Source organism: Balaenoptera physalus (assembly GCF_965194825.1).
Source record: "Balaenoptera physalus genome assembly, chromosome: 4".
NCBI classification, from domain to species: domain Eukaryota; kingdom Metazoa; phylum Chordata; class Mammalia; order Artiodactyla; family Balaenopteridae; genus Balaenoptera; species Balaenoptera physalus.
In genome coordinates, this window is record NC_138891.1 from 54,828,026 (window position 1) to 54,849,791 (window position 21,766).

Sequence of the window (21,766 nt, forward strand, 5' to 3'; positions counted from 1 at the left end):
CTCCAACTCTGGCTCGCACACCAGTCTGGGTTTTTCAAATGGTCCACGTACCATGCACTATGCACTTGTATTCCTCCGTGTGTTTATACATTTTCCCCCGCCTGGCTGCTCTCCTCTCACACCCCTGGTATGTCCTAGTTTAATTCCTCCTCTCTCTCCAGAAGTACCTCAGAAATAACTTTGAGTGGGGAATTATTTCCCATATTCTCTGCTAGAATCTGTCACCCCTGAGTCTCCCTTGTGCTTTGCATATTTTATGTGACATACTTGTTTGTTCAAATGTCTGTCTCTCTTATTGAATCATTCCCTACTTGAGGAATAGGGACCCATTCATCTTTGTTTCCATTGCTTATCCCAGTACCTGATATGTATTAGGTACTCATCTTTATTGAATCAGCTCTGGACAAGAATAAATCAAAAATGGTATCGTAGCAGATGAGAAATCTAGTCAGAATTAGAATTTTTATTTTGTAAAGTTTAATATTTCATTGTACTTGAACTCTCTTAAACGTTCAGGACATTTTAATTTATATGGACCTCTGCCAGCCAGGATTGGAATTGTATATACCCATAATTCTGTACATAATGCCACTCCCTTTCATGAAGTCTTTGTTTGTATCTTTTTCATTAGAGTTCACTTGTTAACAACCCGCCCTAAGACACTTAGCAAATCAGTTGTCAGCTGAGCTCTGTTTTTCCACTCACCGCAGTGGGGTCCCTAGAAAAATCGTAAAACGTAGTGAGGGACCTTAGAATCTAGCTGGGATGACAAATCTAATACACAGAAAATTGAAGTATAAATACTCCTAATGTGCAACTACAATACACCAGTGTGTTACTGAATACAGACTGAAGACCACTTGTAGTTAATTAGTCCAGTTTTCCTAATACTGCTCTGCAGGATACAACAAACTGTCATCCAAAACTGTGAAGGGGAGAAAAGCCTCCATCTGCCACTCAGTAGCAAGGTTATGAAACTAAACTCTCCTCTCCTGGCAAAAGGCTTCTCTCTTTGGATGGATGCCATCCCAGACTTTTACTTAAAGTTCAGCGAGCCAGGCCAATTCATGCCACTAATTCCATGGAACATGTTGGCTTTCTATGGCAGCCTTAAAGTTTTCCAGTCATTCTGATAACTCGTGACTAGGCAATACACCATGTTTTGCTTCTTGGATTTCTATAGAGGTGCTACTTCATTTTGTTGTTCTCATTCTTACCCTGAATTTGTGTTTTTAAAATTAGCTCTGGTAATGTAACTGATCCCAGGGTCTTTTTTCCTCCCCTTAACTTAACAAATCACACTTTATTGCTTCGGTCCTCAGTTTTTCTTAAAAGTGATTTTGAAAATGTATAAGCTTAAACTTGGCTTTCATTGTAATACATTGTCATTAATGCAGTTGTGCATTTGTGACTTTAATTCTCCTGAACTTCAAAAGAATAGTGTGTGTTTGTCTGTGTGTGTGTATTTTATGTCTTCTCATAGCTTTTGCATCAGGTGCCTTCTACTTTTATTTATTGTTTGTCTTTTTTTCCTATAGTAAACATCAACAGCAAAACATAAGATTAAATAATTAATATATGATTTTCTATAGGAATGATGTATTTCCCCTGATTATAATCACTAAAATTTTATGAACAGCTAATATAGATTACTGTTTTGTTTTCACCTTGGAGGTTTTCTTTGTTGATTTATTTTCAGAAAATATACTGCTCTTACTTTCACAGGTAAAAAGATGGCCTATCAGAAGGTCAATGCAGATCGAAGAGCTCCAGGACATTCACAGTACCTAGACAATGATGACCTCCAAGCCACTGCCCTTGACTTAGAGTGGGACATGGAAAAGGAACTGGAGGAGCCTGGTTTTGACCAGTTCCAGCTAGATAGTGCTGAGAATCAGAACCTGGAGAATTCAGAGACTGCAGACCTCAATCTTGATCCCATTCAACCAGCAACTTCACCCAAAGGAAGGTTTCAGCGACTTCAAGAAGAGTCTGACTATGTGACCCATTATACAAGATCTGCACCAAAGAGCAACCCCTGCAACTTTTGCCGCCTTTTAAAAATATTTTGCACAGCAATCATTTTATTTATTTCTGGAATTTTGATAGGCTATTACACACATAAAAATTGCTCTTCAAATGCTACGTCTTCAGGAACACTTGATCTTCAGTTATACCAAGAGATTCTCAAGACAATCCAAGCAGAAGATATTAGGAAGTCTTTCAGGTAAGCATGCGAGAAATGGATGTTGGTGGGACGCATCTTCTGGGAAAGATGTCTTACAGCGAATTTCATACTGTGATTTTTCTATCGTTTAAGGTTAGTCTTACAAGCTGAGAAATATAACTTACCAGCAACCCCTTCACAGAGGGGGTGCACGTTTTCAGATTTACGATACTGTAGTGCAAATTTATGGTGCTGCTTTAATAACTGATAATAAGAACCGTAACTACTGTGGAGACTAAAAGACTCCAGCCAGTGTATTTTCTCCCTCTTGGGAAAGCCAAATTGGGATGCAAACATTGCTGGATGTGTGTGTGTAATAAAAACTAGGGTATTAGCCATATGATTGAAATTTTTAATGACATCAGAATAAAATAAACTTGCTTTATGGACTGAAATAACTGTCAGGGGCTAAGACAAGCACTGCTAGTATTTGGTCCCCTGCATCACTGAGCTTCCCAGTTGAGTATTTTTATTGAAACACATTGCATTCCATATATCAGGCAATTCTAAAAGGTCACCTCTCTCTTTAAGGTAAGTTTGCATATGACCTCTCTAGCCAGAATGTGTTGTTAGTAAGTTAAATGATAAGAAAATATTTTTTTATCAGGCCTTAATAATTCTGAATTTTTGGGAAAATCTCCACTCATGTCATATAGCTATTGGATAACTTAAATTTTGTTGCTTGATATATCATTAGCATATATGTTGAATTGTAAAGGGTTCCCTAGTTAACATATTTAGAGAAGTGAGGAACTGGAAGAGGAAGATTAGATATTAGCCTCCACATATGTCTTCCATACCTGGCAGTAAAGAACAATCCTAGGTGAATCATGTTTGTTGATTGTAGGTAGATGAGAGAGAGAGGGATACTAGGTCATAAGGATATTCCTTCTGGGTTACACTGACTTATTACCATCAAGGTGTTGGCACATGTGCATTTCTAGGGATCTTCTAGGGAGCATGACCACTGAAGATGCATTATTTAATCTATGTGCTGAAATATCACATGTATTGAGGTTGGCAAATTATAATTCTCTTTCTGAATATCACATCTGAATGACTCGTGGGAATTTGTTTTCTACACCCTTCTATGTCTGCTATTTACTGTTGCATAAGCGTCTCTGGATGTGTCATATGCAGATACTAACAATTTCCATGGTATTTCTCAATGTAAAATTACTTATAGTGAATTGAGTGAAAGATATAGCGTTGTCTTATAATGAACGATTGCATCAGTCAGGATCCAACCATAACAGAAAACTCCTTAAATATTTAAAGCAGAGGGCATTTAAAGTAGGGAAATAATTCCATCAGTGATGAAAAACTGAGAGGCCAATCAGGGGACACTGAGGTAGCCAAGAGATGAACAACAAAATGGAGCCATTACGAAACCTCCGCTGGAGAAAGGGAGTTGGGGTAACTTGATGGAAGCTGGAACTTTCTGCATACACAAATGCAGGGGTTGGGCTGGCAGTGGGGATGTAAGCTCAGCCAGGGGCACTACTGAAGACAGAGTAAGAAGTACCATGGCTTCTCCCTTCCTCCTGCCCTCCTACCAGTTGTTGCATTGGTTGTCTGAACCCAGCACGCAGGCTGCTGACTCAGAGCCTGGGAAAACTCATCCCAAAGCGTTCAGATCCCTGCAGCAGGGGAAAGGCAAGGGGTCTGTCCAAAAATTAGATCTAACCAGCACAGGGATGTTATTTAAAGAGAGAGAGAGAGAGAGAGAAAGGAAGAAAGAAAATAGAAGAATTCCATAAAACTCTGTCTACTCTAACTTCATGGTGGACATTTATTTCATTACAAAAGTGTCTTCTGGAAAAGGATACATGGATTTAACTCATTTTTCCTGAGCAACTGCTTAGTTTTTAATGATGGACGCAATGAATCTCATAACCTAGCCTCCTTCCCTCTTTACTTTGGCTTTTAGTAAGTTCAGAGTCAAATTTGTATTGAAATCATAAAGAACTTACAGGCATGCCTTTTGTATACTAACTAGCCTGCATATTTTCTCTCCTTATCTTCCTTTGGCTTTCTTTGCCTTATTTTTTTTTCCAGCATTGTAGACATTTTAAAAACTGACATGTCCTTTTTGTGAATAGGCAGCTGGTTCTAAAATGTTGAAAATGTGTAATTAAGTAAACATATTCATCATTTCCCTCAGAATAGGAATTGTATTACAATAAGGCTTATATTCTCTTAAACTCAAAAATCAACAAACTATATATTTAAAAAATATAACCACTGGCAGTTTTACTTCTAAGCAATATTCAGTGGTTGGGCACAAATTCACACTTATGTCCTGTCAGATAGCCACAGTTTTTTCCTTGCTGAGATAATAGGTCTTTTTCATCAAAAAAATAATATTTTGGTACAAATATGTTTACGTAACTTTCTTCGAACTACAACTCTTCATCCAAAGACAACTGTTCCCCCAGTAGTCGTGCTAACCACATGCCTTATTATGATTTCCTGTGTTTACTAAGTCATCTTGGCATTGGCTCCGTACATCATGGGTTCCTCCTGTTTCTTTTCATCAATTTATGATCAGTTTTGGGCTCTCACTGATCTACTGTCTTGTTCATCAGTTGCTGTATTTCTTCTCTATTTGTTCTCCATTCCTGCCCATGCTCTAAGACTATGTCAGTTCTTGCCAAACATCCTAACAGTTATGCAATATAAAAGATACTCTTTTTATAATAGATTAATTTGCAGACCCCATGAAGGAATGGACCAACTTGCTCTGCCCATCATTAGACTATTGGCCAGCAGACATTGAATAATTATTTTTCTAAGGGAGGAAATGAATGCATGAATAGGTGAGGAACAGATCTGTGTTTAATTCATCAATTTTATTATGTATTCTGAAAACCATTTTACTTAAAATTTAGGTTTTTCATATTATGATTATATTCAAAGTATTATAAATAAAATTCTTATTTATAACATAATTATAAAATACTATATTATATAGCTGTAGTTACTCAGAGGCTATGCTATGTTCTGATTTTAGGTAAGTGACAACTTAAATCAAAACCAGATACTGTAAAAATGCTAAAGTATCACTATTGATATCTCATTTTCAGCTGAGGCTTAAATACAATTGCTACTACTAGGACCAGTATGTAGAACTTCGGAGGAAAAAAGAAAAAGATGGTATAAAACCTTGAGATGATGACCTTGTTGTAGCCTAGGAGAGGTTAGAGAAGCTGAGAACTAGGAGAGTGGAAAAAGAGGATTTTTGGAGAAAGCTGCTAATGGTGTTGTAAGCACCAATCTTTTCTCAAGGAGGTAGCCTCAAGTCCAATGAAAAAGGGGTTTAATAGAACTACTTGGAAGAACTGGGTGTCTGCCTTTCTACCTAAGAAATCGAAATGACAAATCACGGACTGGCTAGTTGTGGATAAAATTGCCAAAGAAGAGGTGGTGGTTTGGGGTAACCTATGGCAAAGTTTGCTTCTAGGGACTCTATCCAAGCAGGGAGAGAGGGAGAGGGGAAGAGGAAGAGAAATCACTATGGTCTAAATGTTTGTGTCCCCCCCCGCCCGCCACCGCAGGATTCATATATTGTCGAAATCCTAATGCCCAATGTAATGGTATTTGGAGGTGGGGCTGCTGGGAAGGAGATGCTCAGGTCGTGAAGCTGGAGCCCTCGTGAATGGGCTGAGATTTTACACAAGAGACCCCACAGGGCTTCCTAGTCCTTCCGTCAACGTGAGGACACAGGGAGAAGGTATCCTTTGTGAACCAGGGAGAGGGCCCTTATCAGCCACCACACCAAATCTGCCAGTGCCGTGATCTTAGAATTCCCAGACTCGAGAACTACGACATAATGTTGATAAGCCAACCAGTCTGTGGTACTTTGTTATAGCAGCCCGAAAGGACTAACAGAAAGAGAGAGATAGCGGGGGAGGAGCAAGCAAGCTTCCTGCATGGCTGGAAAGAACTTACCAGAGACAGAGCTAGAGGTCTGGTCAGATGCCTGGAAGAAGGAAGAAGGAGGTGGAGGAGAATGTATTCCTCATGTTAAAGGAAGGTGAGAAATCCCCAGTCGTGGGATGGGTGGGTGGGTCTCCAAAGAACTGATGAAGCTGGACAAGTGGAAAATTCAGCTGACTACTCCTGCTACAGTCAGAGTACCATGCCAGTTCTAGAGAGTTCCTGGCCAGTGAGAACATTTTGCTCCTGCTTTAGCTATTCTCACTTGCTCTGTTGCAACCCTGGAGGTGTCAGCAGAAGCTCTGAGAAAGGAGATGTAAAAACACAAAGAAGAGAAGAAACTGACTCTTCTCCTTTCCTTGGCTGTAAGTTTCCCAATCTAGAGATGGTCAAAAAGTGGGGAAAAGTTCAAAGTTCTGACTATTAAATGACACTGAACCTTTTAATTACTCACTGGAGGAACTCAGGTCACTTAACAGTGACCAGAATTACTGGGTTTTTAATCCAGAAACAGGAAAAAAAAAAAAAAAAAAAAAAAAAAAAAACTAACCCCAATTAATATAAATGGGAGGAAAAAAGTGCTGTATGATTACATTCCCTGAGTCATGCTTGCTCAGTGTAGAGATTACACATGTGCTATTTTTAGGTGTAATGTTTTAGAAAAAAAACATTTGAATAATGTGTTGATTCAGAGGATCATTGATAGACATATTGACATATTGACTGCATATTCCAGTTTAAGGACCTAGTTATCCATAATAAAGCCCACATAAGCCAACTACTTGATATCATATTGATCAAATAAAAGAAAATCATTTTCAACATTAACACAGGAATATGAACACCGTGTGTGTGTGTATGTGTGTATTAATCAGTCTTCTAATAAGATTCTCCTGGTCACTTCTGCAAATACTTGTTGCTATTTGAAAAAGGCATTCACTCTTTTACAGTGGTGGTTGATTTCTTTCATGTATCTTCATGTAAACAGATGGAGTATATTCAGATGTATATTGGATATATTCAGATGCGTGAGATTTAAAATAGGCCATTAAAAGTTGCATTCATGTATGCTTTTGGTGACTTGGAACAGTAACTAGATAATGCAAGTTTATTGTAAGCATCAAAACAGGAGGCTGGGCTCACACAATAATCTGTGAATAGGAATTTGTTTGACTGAGCCTTGTTGATAAGGAATTTGGCTCCAATCAACTCCAGGGACCCTAGTAGCCACAGTCCTCTAATTTTTACTAAAGGGTTGAACCACCAAAGTGATTTATCTCCCTTTCCATCTGTACTACTTTTTGTTTGCCTTATTCTTCTCCCAGTACCCACTGCTATGTTCTCCAATACATTATTCCTCCATTCCTCTTCTAGCCTATGGGGCTAGAATGAAATACAATTGTTTTCCCTTTGGGGGTCAGCAATGTTTGTGATTCTGTCAAGTGCTTATCCCTGGTCTAATCAGATTTGGCCAATTGGGATGCTGGTCATCGTGTATAAAATGTCTACTTAGGGCTGTTAGGAGAGCTCTTTAACTTAGAAGAAGCTTAAATGTGACTGGTACATGTTTTATTTCTACTATATAATAAAGTCACAGAGCCTTTATCATATATATTGTTGAATGAATGACCTATATGTGTGTGCATATGTATATGTATATGCATACTAAAGATCATAAGCACATTGCTGAACAGAGTAAAGCATGCTGAAAGCTTCAAAATTTAGTTACCTAATATAATATTATAATAATAATTGAAGTGAATAAACCAGTGAGGTTAAGTATATTTTTGAATGCAGGAATGTTGCCTTTTGACAGCTGTAGATGCTGTGAAATGGTGAGAAGAAAAGGAGAAAATGTGGTACTCTAATTATGGTTAATATGGTATCTTTTTTTTATGGAAGGGGCATTATTTTTTTTCTTCTTATAAGTAAAATGTATACAGAAGGTTGGAAAAAAGTAAAAACCACCCATAACCCTACCACCTTTTCCCCCATAATTTTATTCTTTCTTTCTTTCTATCTTTACCTATCAAGAAGCAAAATTGTATTGTACCATGTATATTTTTTTGGTATCTGCTTTTGAATTTTTTTCCACTTACAATATATTGAGAACCATTTTTCAAACCAATGAATACAGAATTGAATCATTACATTAAAATGCTGCTGGCATTCCCTTATGTAGAGGACATGAATTTATTGAGCCTGTTCTTTATAAATGTACATTTAGTTTGTCTCTACAAACATTTTCATACATAAGTCTTTGTGTGCTTATTTAATTATTCCCTTCTGATAAATTCCTGGAAGCAGATCACAGATTCAGGGAGTTGAAATTTGTTTAGTTGTTTGCTTTGTGTTAGTTACCAAATTGTCTTGTAGGGCTGCCAGCCTTCTAGGTCCTCATTATTTTTTTTGTTTTGATAGGCCAAAAATAGTGTTGACAAACTTTTATATCTTAATTGACCATTCATGTTTCTTTTTGCATGTATGAACCTTTTATAATTAAAAAAACTTATGTTTACTGAATATTATAGTAGAAAAATAGTCTATTACTTTATGTAATCTTTCTGGATTTTAGTTGATGTATTTTATTTGTTAACAAATGAACAATAAAATAAAATCCCTAGATTTTTAAAAATATCTGCATTATTTGGACAGGGGCAATATTTTTCATCATTCTCTGGCTTGGTACAAGTAATTAACCATGAGTTAAGTTATACTGTGAAATGATCTTTACAAACATTAAGTAAAACACCACATTTTCTTAGCTGTTGATTAACTCTTCAAAAGTTTAGGAAATGTTATAAATTATCTTCGGTGATTTTTCTCTCCTCTGATCCCACAGGGCTATATTTTTTGCTGTTACACTTTAAAAATGCAAGGCTTGATGATGGTGATACCATCAGCAACTGTTCTCTGGTTTCCAGCTGTACTTTCCAGCCATCTTTCTGCCCCTCCTCTGTCTTGAACTATATTTTGGCTTCTGTCTTTTCTACTGTTTGTGTTTTTTGTTCCTTTCCTATTTCAGTATTTAGAGGGATGAGAGCAGGAATGTTGGGAGATACAAAGAAGGCAATAAAGCAACTGGCATTTGAATTGGAGAAAAACATGTAAATGTATTTAAAAAGTGCACATGATTCAATTTATGCAAATGACAGCAGAATGAATTTAACAGTAATAGAGTGATGGTTCCTAAAGGAAGTAATTAGCTATTCTATCATTGATCTCTCCAGATAACAAATGCACATTGTCTTAAATTTAATCACAAAAGGAATACAAAGGATTAGATTTATTTAATTATCCATAGTATTTTATTGCTCTGGACTTGAAATAAAGCCACTGCTTCACTCAGTTTCTCAGTGTAATGTAGAGTGACATTAATTCTCTTAAATGTCTGGCTCAACTCAGATAAAAGCTTATGCCTTTCACAATTCTTAGGCATTTGTCCGAAGCAAGAGCCACACCCACCAATAAGATGAATGAGGATTATTGACAGAGGGTCTTTGAGTGCAGTGGCCACCTTCTCAATCCTAGGCATTCTTTGAGGGCGGCTCAGGTGCCTCAGTGAAAGCCTGAGTCCTAACCACTGGACCCCAGGGAATTCCCATGATTCCCTTTTTTGATCTCCCACCAATTGAGTTCTCTCTTTCCTTGAAACTCTCAGTACTTCATTTTCTCTCTCTTTGTTGACATAAACTACCTTCTACCTTGCAGTGGAGAAAGAACTATGAGTCTGGCCCAGTCCTTGAGTCATAGTATGTGGACACTCAGTAAATCTTTATTGCGGGAGACAGTGCACCCAAAATATAGACCTACTATAATTTTTTTAAAAGAACATATACTTCTGGCTATTCATGTGCATTACTGAAATTCAAAATCATATATATATATATATATATATATATATATATATATATATATATATGTATGTATCAGACCTTTGCCTTTTTAACATATTTTATATACATTCTCATAGCATGTGCTAAAAAGTTGATTTTTGAAGGTAGAGGATTTTCTTTTCTTTAATGAAAACATGTGTTGTGTGTCTGCTGTATTCCAGGCACTTTGCCAGTCACTCGACCGGTTTTAATGACATTCTGTTTAATCTAGAGAGCATTTCCTTTCTATAAAGAAGAAATGAAAGTAAAAATTGCACAGAAATGTACTTCTATGATCACAGGTTTGATGGAGGTGCAAAGTAGATTCCCTCACAGATCTTTTCATGCCCTGTCAGTGTCAGGAAAGGGTTGTCTCAGACTAGGGCCAGTTCAGCCTGAAGGCTTGCTTTCTTCCTTCTCAATGGTCAAGTAGAATCAAAGGGTTCTCCCCGCACCTTCTCCCTTTCCCCCCACCCTATCCCTCATCTCCTGCCCTCTCCCTGCTCCCTACGCACACACATTATTTTATCCTCGAGGTTATGTACTACAATTAGGTTACTTACTTTCCTAGTAAGCAAATTTTCTCTATCTTTTTCACCAAATCTGTCTCTCTTGTGAAACACCAGGAGTAAGTTAGATTGTTAAGGATGGAAATGCAGGAACTCTTCGTTTTTCAAATTTGGTTTTGTCTTAATGGGAGGAATATATTTTACATGATGAAAGGACTCTTTTGCAGTGATGGTCAGTGAAATATTTTTGTTAGATATATCAAGGTCATCTTCCCTTACTGGCTGCCTATCCTGAAAACTGCTCAAACTTAAGGCTCATCACATTTTTCCTGTATCTTTCCTTCATTGACTGTAATAGTCATTTTCATCCATTCACTTCTTGATCTTATTCATTCCAAAAAAGGAACAAGATCAGTCAGATGTAGTACAAGGGAATAAATAAACCATTTCCTTTGAGGATCAAGTATGTCAGTTTCCTGTGGATTCACTTGACTTCCCGACACTCTTGCGATAGAAAAGTTGGTAATGATCACATTCAGTAGAGTGAAGTACAGTTAAACATGGAAAGGTTGGGAACTGATTACATACTTCTCTCTTTCATGTTCCTTTTTAATGTCAGTGAAATCAAGATTCAAATAGCAGACATGGCCCTTTGAGATTTGCAATTTGAAAATCTCAATCCATGCTTTAGAACTTAAGCAAAGTATTTGACAATTGCAGCTAAAAGCATTAATCCCATAATCTCATCAGGCTAGTTTACAAGAGAAAAATTAAAATATATATGAAAAGAGATAATTTGATTTTGTAAACATTGCATAAAGTATTTTATTATAGTTACCTAAAAAAATTTAAATGGATGTTTCTAGCTGATGGGAGAGAAAGTAGATTTGGCTGGTAATTCAGATATTTAAAAATGGATGATGAAAACTTCCTCTCCACTGCCCCCATCTTGGGAAACTATAACAAAATAGATAGGTGATATTATTTCCCAAATGTTAGATGCTTATATAAATACACTGTGATGGTTATTTTTATATATCAACTTGGCCAGGCCACAGTGCACAGATGTTTGGTCAAACATTATTGTAGATATTTCTGTGAAGGTATTTTTTTAAAAATGAGATTAACATTTAAATCAGTAGACTCTGTGTAAAGCAGATTATCTTTAATAATGTGGATGGGTTTCATCCAATCAGTTGAAGACCTTACTAGGAAAAGACTGACCTCTCAGGAAGAAGAAGAAATTCTACCAGCACACTGAATGCCTTTGGACTTTAACTGCAGCTCTTCCCTGAGTCTCCAGCCTACTGGTCTATCTTACAGATTTTGGACTTGCCAAGCTTCCACAGTTGCATAAGCTGACTCCTTAAAATAGATATCTCCCTCTCTCTATATATACATCCTGTTCTCTTTCTCTGGAGAACCCTAACTAATAATACATGCAGATTTAGGAAACTTAAATAAACCAATACAATTTGGATTTTTTTTTTTTTTTTTTTTTTTTTTTTTTAACTTTAGAATAACGTAGTCAATCTTTAGGGTTAAACTGAATAATATGGAAAATTGATACTGAATTTTTTTTTAAAGCCAATGCTCATCATTACCCTTATTTCATTAATTTCAGATCTTATTTTTAATGTAAAATACATTTATAGGATAGAATTTGAAATTACATTCAAAGTGTCTACCACCTATTTCAAATATTTTAAAAATGCTTAATTTTCTCAACTTAGTTTGGTGGCATCAAAATGTAATCAACTTCCCAAGCAAAAATGCTTTTTCCAAATTTTACAAGAGTCATTTTTATCTAGGAGAAAAATGGCATTGAAGTTCCCTTCCCTTTCATTATAACTGGAGCAAATGTATTAAATTTTATATGCCTGATTTGGGAAATCAGTTTCTGTCTTTAATAACTGATTGTGTGTTATAGCTGGGCCCTTTACAAATGAAGTGCACTTCTATTGCTTAAAAATTGCTTTCCTGCGCAACATGATGTAGTAATGAATTAAATCCAAATGAGCCTTATATTCACAATGTCATAATATGTAACTCGTCCCCTGTGGAACTTTTTTATTATCTCATACAAGGTAAGCTAATGTCTTCCTCTCATGACTCACTTCTCAGAAAGGTATGCAGGTTTCAGTATTAGAAACAAAGAAAGAAAACTATAATTTGAGATCAAATTACCTTTTTATAAACTCTTTAAATCAGAGAGGACCTTATCATGTCCCAAAATATGCAAATCAAATTCTGATAGAACAAGAAACAAAAGAAGTCGTTCCAGTTCTGTGGAGTACATTTCTCTCTGTGAGAGAAAAATGAAACTGAACATTTTGCTTTGTTTCTGCACTGAACAGAAATGTGTGCAGGTGGTTTTTACCTTCAATAAAAATAAAATAAGTGTGGGCGTTTTCTGGCTATTTCTTCACTTGCTTTCATCATATTAACTCTATTCTGTAGGGAACAACTTGTAAAATCAGCTTGTGCCAATATTGTAGTTCAAGCTGCTACAGAAATTAAAAAGTTCTAATTTATTAGCCTGATAATTTTTGTAATTTGATGAAACACATCAGATATCCTCTTATTATAGCTGCCTTCGATGTGTCTGAGTGGCATATCGGAATTTAGCTGGGTATTTCAGAATATATCTTGCTATTCTTATGGGCAAAGAGCAAAGGGAGAAAAATGTTTATTTTAGCCCAGAGGGTGCAGCCAAGATAAATTGTATCAGGTTTTCATAGGCGTTTGCTTCTTGTGGCTTCCTATGGGTTTTTCTCTTGGCCAGACCCTTGAAGATATTTTTCTGCATCTTGCTCTTGTGAGCCATAGCTGGATCTGAATCAGTTGCTGCTGGCATACCACATGATAGAGATCTAAGCCTTCATTCTGCCATTCTTATTTAAAGTAGAAAACCTAAATTCCCATATGATCTGTTTCTCCTGGTTCAAATTTTTAAATTATGTTTCAATCAAAGACTTCAAATAATACACAAAAGTAAGCACATTATCTATTTATATAGAAAAGTACTAGGGAATTAGAGGCAAAGTCCAAGATGTACACTGTTACAGGGAAAGGAGACACCTCAACTTTCTAATTTAAGGGTTTGTATTCTTAATCAAATTTATATTCCATTAAAAAAATAACACCTGATGGCCTACCATCGAAGACTTATTCAGTGCCCTTTAACATCAGTGCATTTCCTTATGCATGTATTTATTTAATGACTATTTCTTGTGAGCCTACTGTGTGCTGGGCTAGCGACAAAACAATGAACAAGACATACAAAGTACCTGCATTTGCGGTGTTTATGTTCCCACTGGCCAGAGGGAATCAATGGGAACATACTTGTTCTGTAAACTAAGCATAATGAAACAAAATGATACATTGTGGTCAGTAGGAAGGGAGGGAGGGAGGGAGAGATTGACTAATTTGCAGAGGTCTCTACCGGGTTAATTTTGGATGAAGTGGTCAATTCAGTTTCAAATGGACACTTACTGTGGACCAGTCCCTCTGGACCTCTACCCCAGGCTGCCTATGGGACTGTACATTGCTTAGTAGCTGTCTGGCACAGCCTGTCTCTCCTCCCTGCTCAGTGGACTTCCGTGGAGCTCTTCTCCTGCTAAGTTACTTGCTTTTTGCCACTACTTTTGCAAATAAACGACAACAAAAAATACAAAACTAACCCACTTGTAAAGAGTGAGTTTAGTAGGAAGCAAGCAGATGGGAGGAGATGGTGACCTCTGACCACCCTTGAATTTCTATTTATTTGTAATATCCAACATGGAATTTAACTGTTCCAAATAAGAAACACTGCTCCGTTGCTGTCTCTCTTTAAAATTACTGAAGATAGGGTCACTTACTTAAAGTTCTGTTTTTCTTCCCAAAATAGCCTCATTTCTCAGGATTGCCTTATCCCTGCCTGTTGTTTTTGTTTAGTTTTTTTTTCCCATAAATTCCACATTACATAATAAGTAAAATCTTTCTTATAACTCAGTCTTATTCTGAAATAACCATTCTAAGGATGATATGTTAACCCTGGATTCTTCAGTTCTTAGTTCTTGTTTAATCAGTTGCAGCCTTTTGAAAGAGTTGCAGTTTGCTAATTATATGTAATTATGATCTGACACCCAGTGGTACATGTTAGCTTTTTAAGGCTGCAGGCAGTATCCATGAGGGAGTTGCTTTACAGATAAGAAAATTCACTTGAATATTTTTTGTTTACTTTTCTTAACATCTACATATATTGCAACTGAGTCCTTCAAATGGGTAGGGACAGGGTATTAGAAGTTGTTCTACTCCAGCCTTTTTGGTGGAAAATGTTACCGTTTTGGCAGGAAATGTCCAGAAGGAATTGGGACCAGAGGATTTGAGAAGTCTCAAGGTATGGGTTCTCAGAATTGGGAAAGTAGCAGCTTTGTGGTAATCACGCAGGTAGAGAAGATAGTGATTACTGCTAGCGATTTTCAATCCAGAAATAAAAATCTTTTCCTGTTCTGGGAATAAGGGCAAACTAAATGACAGACAGTATTGGTATTAAGCATTGCTACAATAGTCTGTAAGCAGGAAAAATAAATTTGGGTATTGGGGGAAATGTCACTTGGAAGATAATTTGCTGATTGGTTGGGGGAAAAAGCTGTGAAAATGACACAGGATGACAAAAAAATCGGAAAAGTAGAGAACAATTTGAAGTGAGAGAAATAAGATGACAATCACCAGCAAAACAAGTTAAGTTTTCCTTCTGCCAGGTGATTTAAGAGAGGGTTTCTAGCTTAGAAACCTGGGTTAGAAAATAACCCAGGAAGGAAAGGCTACCATGAGAATCTAGTCTAGAAAATTGTTAGAAGGGAAGAAAAGAGGCTACAATAGAAGCTAATGGGACAGTCAACAATAGGGCCGTGGAGAAATGGCAACTCAGCTGTTCAGATCTGAGAGGCCCCGCTCCCACATTCTGTGTGGGCTGTGTACAAGTCCTGGGAAGAAGGTGAAGATTTATCCAGGGAAAATTTATCCAGTCTGAGTCTTGGAAGTGAAGTAAACATCTGAAGAGGAACCTAGAGAAAGCTGCAAAACTTAGCAGAAAACCAAACATACTTCTAGGTCTCACTTGACCTTGGAACGTTGCCCAGGACTTTCCAGAATCTATATCTAAACTGCACACTCAATGTTGATAGAGGTCATGCAGTATTTTTCTGCAGATGAAACTAATATAACTCTGTCATAGGATTATTTATGCCTAGTGTTTCTGAAATCCTCCAGAGTGATGGGAAATAGGACTACGCACCTAGAACTACTGTTGAAATTAAATACCAACTCAGATGCTATAGTATCAACCTGTGATCCTTTGCAGGCAGGTAGTAATAGTCTATTTGGGAAAATAATAAAGACTTGGGTTTCCTTTGTTCCTGAGTTAGTTTACCTTGAAGCTATTGTTCCAAGAGCTTGCCTGGTCACTGATAGCCTGAGCAAACCAACAAACAAAAGTTTGTTGAGTTAGTATTTGCATCCCATTTGTTGTGTGTGTGTGTCTGTGTGTGTGTGTGTGTGTTTCCAATCAAACCTTATTATAGATGTCACAAAAGTTAGGTATAGTTTCTTGACATATGGGTACCAAAATCTATTCAAGACACATGGTGATTAGCATATAAACTTGGCTTTATTTTTGTTTAAATAATACATGCTAATAAAACATTTTTGCAAGTTCAATGTAAAACTCTGAACATTTGCAAATAACAGAAAACATGCTTAATAATTTCATACCAAGTCTACAAGTATAGTGTTAGCATAAAAGTGAATATATACTTTTAGGCAGCAAATAAAAAATTCTTCTATGTTTGATTTTTAAGATGATCCACTTAGAAAGTATTTGCTAGAAATATGTGTTGTGAGAATCTCAGGGTCTTTAAGTGAGGGAGCAATAATGGATATTACTGCTTTGATAAAATACTTGCTTACTTTGCTTCTCCCAAATCAGATTTAAGAATTTCAACATTCTGAATAGCTCAAAATGTCCTCTCAAATTTTAACAGTGGCTATGGAGAGATCGCAGAACTGAAATGAATTGCCTCACTGTTTCGTGTATCAATAATGAGTTATGCTAGTGGGGCTTGGATCATCAAAAGAATAAATACATAAAGCGTAAAAAATCATAAAATAAAACTAGCCTTGGGAACAACAATGAATTAGCACTTTGTAATCACCAGATGATGTGTTTTAATGACAACAGTCTGCCAGAAGTGGTAAACAGACCGTCAAGCTGTGAGTAGACTAGTCAGCATACGGTACAGTGGTGCCACGCACAAGAGAACCATGACTTAACTCGGTTGTCTCTTTTATTCAATACTCTATAATGTCTAAATCAAAGTTTCTAATGCATTTTAAAAAATGCAAGTTATAAAAATCTGCAATAGGGTTCTGGATCAGTGAACACTGTCAAGCTAGATTATAGTCGTGCACAGTCTCTTCTATAACAATATCATGATGAATGGAGAATGACACCAGCTGCCCATTTATCTTCTGAGATTACTGCCTTGATGATATTGATTCTTCCTGTGGATTCTTAGACTCAAGATTATAGCCCATGTACAGAGATATAATCAGTTTTGTAAAGTATGCTCTTAATACAGTCTAATTTTTACTTCCCTGGGTGAGACGTGCTGGTCAATAGCTATCAAGAAAATAAAGTATTGCATATTATAACACTTAAGGATATCCATAATTTAAAATATATTTATTTTGTATCAGTTGAATACTAAACCCAAATTCCTAAATTGTATTCACACATTTATACCATGGACATTGTTAAGCATATGTTTACATTGCAGGAGGTATCAGGGTACAGACAATTTTAAAATACATAAACTAGGCTTCCTAGTTTCAGAAAGCCCAGAGACTACTAGGAGGTAGGAGATGGGAATGTTTGGTGAAATGATATCTTTTAAGTAAAGTGTGGTATAACAAAGAATTATGGAAATATCTGTGTAATAACTAATAACAAGGTTTTAAAGAACAGGGATAGATTCACAAGGGCATGAGTTTTAAAGGAGTTTTCCAGGTGGAGAAAGGGACAAAGAGAGTTCAAGGTGTAAGATAGATAGGAAGGTGCAGAATTATATGGAATATTTGGAAATGGCCTTTAGTTCTATGTGGCTGAAGTGTAAAGTATGTGGAGGTAAGGTGATTTGAGAAAGAGGAGGAGAGGTGGAATTGGAAAGGGGAGAACAGGGGAGAGGAGGAGCAGAGAGAGAGACAGATACAGGTCACAGTCAGATTATGAAGAACGTTTTATGCCGTCTTAAAATGTTTTGGTTTGTTTTGCTTTATTTTTAACATGACGGTTGAGGAGACACTTTATGAGATATGTATTTTAAAACAAGAGCAGGAAACAATATTGAGGATGCATTATATGAGGAAAATGTTAAACGAGATTAAGAACATAGGAAGCTGTTGCAAGAATTAAAATTTATTGCTTGCTTTGCTGTTGAAGGTTGAATCAAAGCAAAGTTCATGGTAACTGAGGCACAGAATGGACTTCCCTGATATTTTAGAGGTAGCATCCAGAGGATTTGCTGCTTTAGCAGTTGACAAAGAAGTAGGGAGCCTGGTGCTTCCAGATTGTACTTTCCTGATTCTGAGGAGAAGATGATTTTAGGTCAGATAGTATTTGTTTTCTATCTTTTTCATGCAATCACATAACAACCACTTCCTGGGTGCCTATTTTAAATAAAGCCCAGTGCTATGGACTATAATGTAATTACAACCCCTATTCAATGCAATTTTTTCTGGTGTTAAAAACATAAAATTCCATCAAAATAAATCCTCTAAAAGGTATGGATTTCTAAACAGTGTATGTAGAAGCATCTGGTCTTCTGTCTTTCGCCGTTTATTCATTTGGGACTCGTTTAAGCAGAGAGCTTAATCTTATATAAAAGGGCTGTGTGTTGTTCCATTAAGCTAGTGTTCATGCAGTTCTAACCAAAATGACAAGAGTGAAGGCCATTAAAAAGTAATGCTTGAAATCGATCAGAGATAATGAAATTGCTTTGGCCCAAGTATTAATCAATTTTAATAATTGTGTGTTATAATGGTCTTGCAATAAAAAAGATGCTATTTTCAATTCAGTTCACTTAAGCTATGTCTACATGATTGTAACACAACTGGTTGAAAAGTGTAGCTGTTTTCACCTGTGCAATAATCTGTTTGATTGTTGATCCTTTTCTTTGCAAACTCCAAACAAAAACTAATTTAGCTAATTGGTTGATCAAACTGTTCACACCAACTCTTATTTTGCTATCGTACAGATATAACCTTAAAAAGTTAATCTTCAAAGAGCAAGGCTAGTCTGGGCTAATAAAAAATCAATCATCTAACAAAGGTGCCTTGATTCATAAGTCTTTCAGAAAGCTATAAATTAATTCACTAAAAGAATTATTGATGGAGGTGGGGACAGTCCTTGATTTTCTGATAGTCCCCTTTTTGGCTCAGCTCTTTGGGTGTTATCCAGCATTCTCAAATGGTTATTAAGAATTAATTCTTTCTGGTTTAGGTTAATATTTTCTCTGATCCTGACTTAAGACTAGTAATAAGGTTGAACCTGTTCACATAGCACAAGGAAGAGAGATTTGCCTAAGACCGATCTTGAGGATCTAGCTAAACGCTCATACAAATATGCAGGTGTGTTAGGCCTGGTCATCACTCTGCTTATATATACTAACTTGTCTGAGGTTCTTTAACCTTGCATTTGAACAAAGGATGGACATGTAGGCAACTTCCTGATGATACGTTCATGCTTATTTCACTGCTGTCCTTGGTTACCTCTTGGCCTACAAAGTAAGGGGTAGGAAGCTGCATAACCAGAGCTTGGGGCAAGCTGATGGTTAGGGAGAAAAGCAGGAACTTATCTTGGTGACCTCTTGTGGACAGGAAAGGAACCACACTTTGATTAGTGGACTCCAGTGGTGACAGCTGTACCTACAGAATGTCCCTCCTGATTCAGAAAGCTGAGGGGCACCCTCTTCTATGGGACTAGATGGAAATAGCTGTTGTCCTGTGGGCAGGGACCACGTGGTTCCAACATTCAAATAAAGTTCAAACCTACATTTCCATTAACATCACAATTTTGTGTATGGTTTGGGGCCGAAAGGCTTTTACTCTTTTATTTAGCAACTTGGGCACCCTTCCCTATGTTGGGCCTTGTACCACAGAGCTTTGAGGCAGGACTCAAGGCAGGCTCTTCTGAGCTTTCCCTCTGGCCTGAGTTTTGTTGGCCTCTTCAACTTAACTGGAATATACTCTTCTCCTTACTCTTTTTCAGAATAGAGGCCAGTATTTGGGAGAGACTCTCAGCCTGAAAGACAGGACAAGCCCCTGCTACTTTTCACTCATTTCATTTTGTTGTCTGTGATCCCTGTGTTTCTTTCTTTCCAATTCTTTCCTTACTATCACAATGGAGACATGTTGCAGTAGTTGACAGGAAATAAGAATAAAAAAGGATTATGTTGTCCTGAATTCGTAGTTGATTAAACTCAGTTTTGTATTTTTAGAGGAGTTAGGCAGTGAAGAGGTGGAACAAACACACCTTGTGAATCCACTTTTATAAAGGATTTTTTTGTAATATGACTGTCTATACTGATAGAAACTTGTGTTCGTGATTGCCTCAGGACAGAAAGGTGTGCCCATTCTGCACCCTAGTTGATTGCCACTTGGCCACTGCAATCAAAAGTGACAAAGATATGTGACGGGTTGATTTATGCAGTGGAGAAATTTGATTGTATGGATGAAATTCCTGGATTTCACTTGGCTGTGAACGAAGCATTGCTTTTTTCGCTTAGGTCTTATTTTCTTTTACATGCTCCTGAAAGGTGTGGTAAGACATCAAAGTATTAAGTATGTTCTTCTAGATGCTTTTGAACAGGTATGGTGAGACCATCAAATATTATATCCCAGTAAAGGCTGGCTAGAGGGCTTCAAGAAGAAAGCTAGCTGGCATCTCATTAGACCAAAAAAAAAAAAAAAAACAATCTTTGAGCAGCACTACCTAAGAACAGTTAGAAATTGTAATCTAGTAATAACTTAGGTTATAAATTGGGAGTCTCCGATTCAATTTGGCTTGCTTCCCTCTGGGGTCTGGGTTTGGCACAGAGCAGCTTTCTCTTTATTATCTCCTCCCCCATGACACTGCCCCCCACATACCATGCACACTTTTTGCAACATCCAGGTAGACAAAAATGTATATGGACATCTTTTAAAATTATTTTTTCCGTGTTTAAAATAGGAAAGACAAAAATCATTTGGAAAAGCCCTTAAACTAAGAGAAGAATCCAGAATATGGAAATACTTGTTGATTATAAGATGCTCAGACTTTTGAACTGTGCCAGTGACTAACGCAGTTCAGGACTTGTGTTCAAGCTTATGGATGGTGGTACTACTAGATATGAGGGCAATGGTGCCAAGTCATGATTTCTGTCATGAAACCTTTTTAGGTGCCCTGTACCTGACACAGTGCCTCTCGACACTAGTGTTTGGGTGATCTGCCCAATTAATGATTGTTCTTGACAATGATCTTGATAATATCGTTGTTCCTTGTTGCTGATAGAAAAATGCCCAAATTCCTGAGCACAGCTTCAGAGCATGACCTGGCTCCTTTTTCTATTTCTGACTTTCTCTCCCTACCGTGGCTTTCAGCTGGGCTACCTGCCATTGTCCAGACGCCCCCTCCTTTTTACTGTCCCTGTGTCATTGGCTCAAGCTGCTGCCTCTGCTTCAAATGCCCTTGTATCTTTCAAGGGTCTGCTCAAGCATTTCCTCCTCCGAGTACTTTCCAGCCCTTACCAGTTTTCTATCAAATGGCACTGAACGTATTGAATTCTGTGCTCTGACAGTATAGTAGTACTGAGCACTTCAACATTCTTCATTACTGGTTTTGTTTTCTTCTACCAGATTGTGTTTCTTAAGAGTAAGGGCTATGTAGTATACATTTTTTGTTTGTTTGCTTGCTTTTTGTCTAACAGTGTGATCTTTTTTGTCATAAAAAGACATTTTTTTTTTCCTCTGGAGGAAAGTAAGAAGAACCTGAGACTAACCTCCTAAGGTACTCTCTAAATCAGATTGTAGGTGTCTGTCTTGTTCTTGCCCATATCTTGCTTTAGTGTGTTGATGATGTCTGTGAGTTTAAGTGGACAGTCCAACTTGGTTCCACTCAGTTAAAATACGTATTGGAC

At 37.1% G+C, this 21,766-nt stretch overlaps 1 protein-coding gene across 5 annotated transcripts in view; it reads left to right on the top strand.

The window, feature by feature from the left end:
• The window catches only part of NAALADL2 (N-acetylated alpha-linked acidic dipeptidase like 2), a 1,434,969-nt gene that overhangs the window by 619,934 nt on the left and 793,269 nt on the right, over positions 1 to 21,766 (top strand). For all 5 annotated transcript variants that reach the window (XM_082458958.1, XM_082458959.1, XM_082458957.1 and 2 more), the window contains one exon: positions 1,726 to 2,227. In XM_082458958.1, the coding sequence (XP_082315084.1) occupies positions 1,734 to 2,227 (494 nt within the window). In that variant the 5' untranslated portion in view covers positions 1,726 to 1,733. The remainder of the gene's footprint in view (positions 1 to 1,725; positions 2,228 to 21,766) is intronic.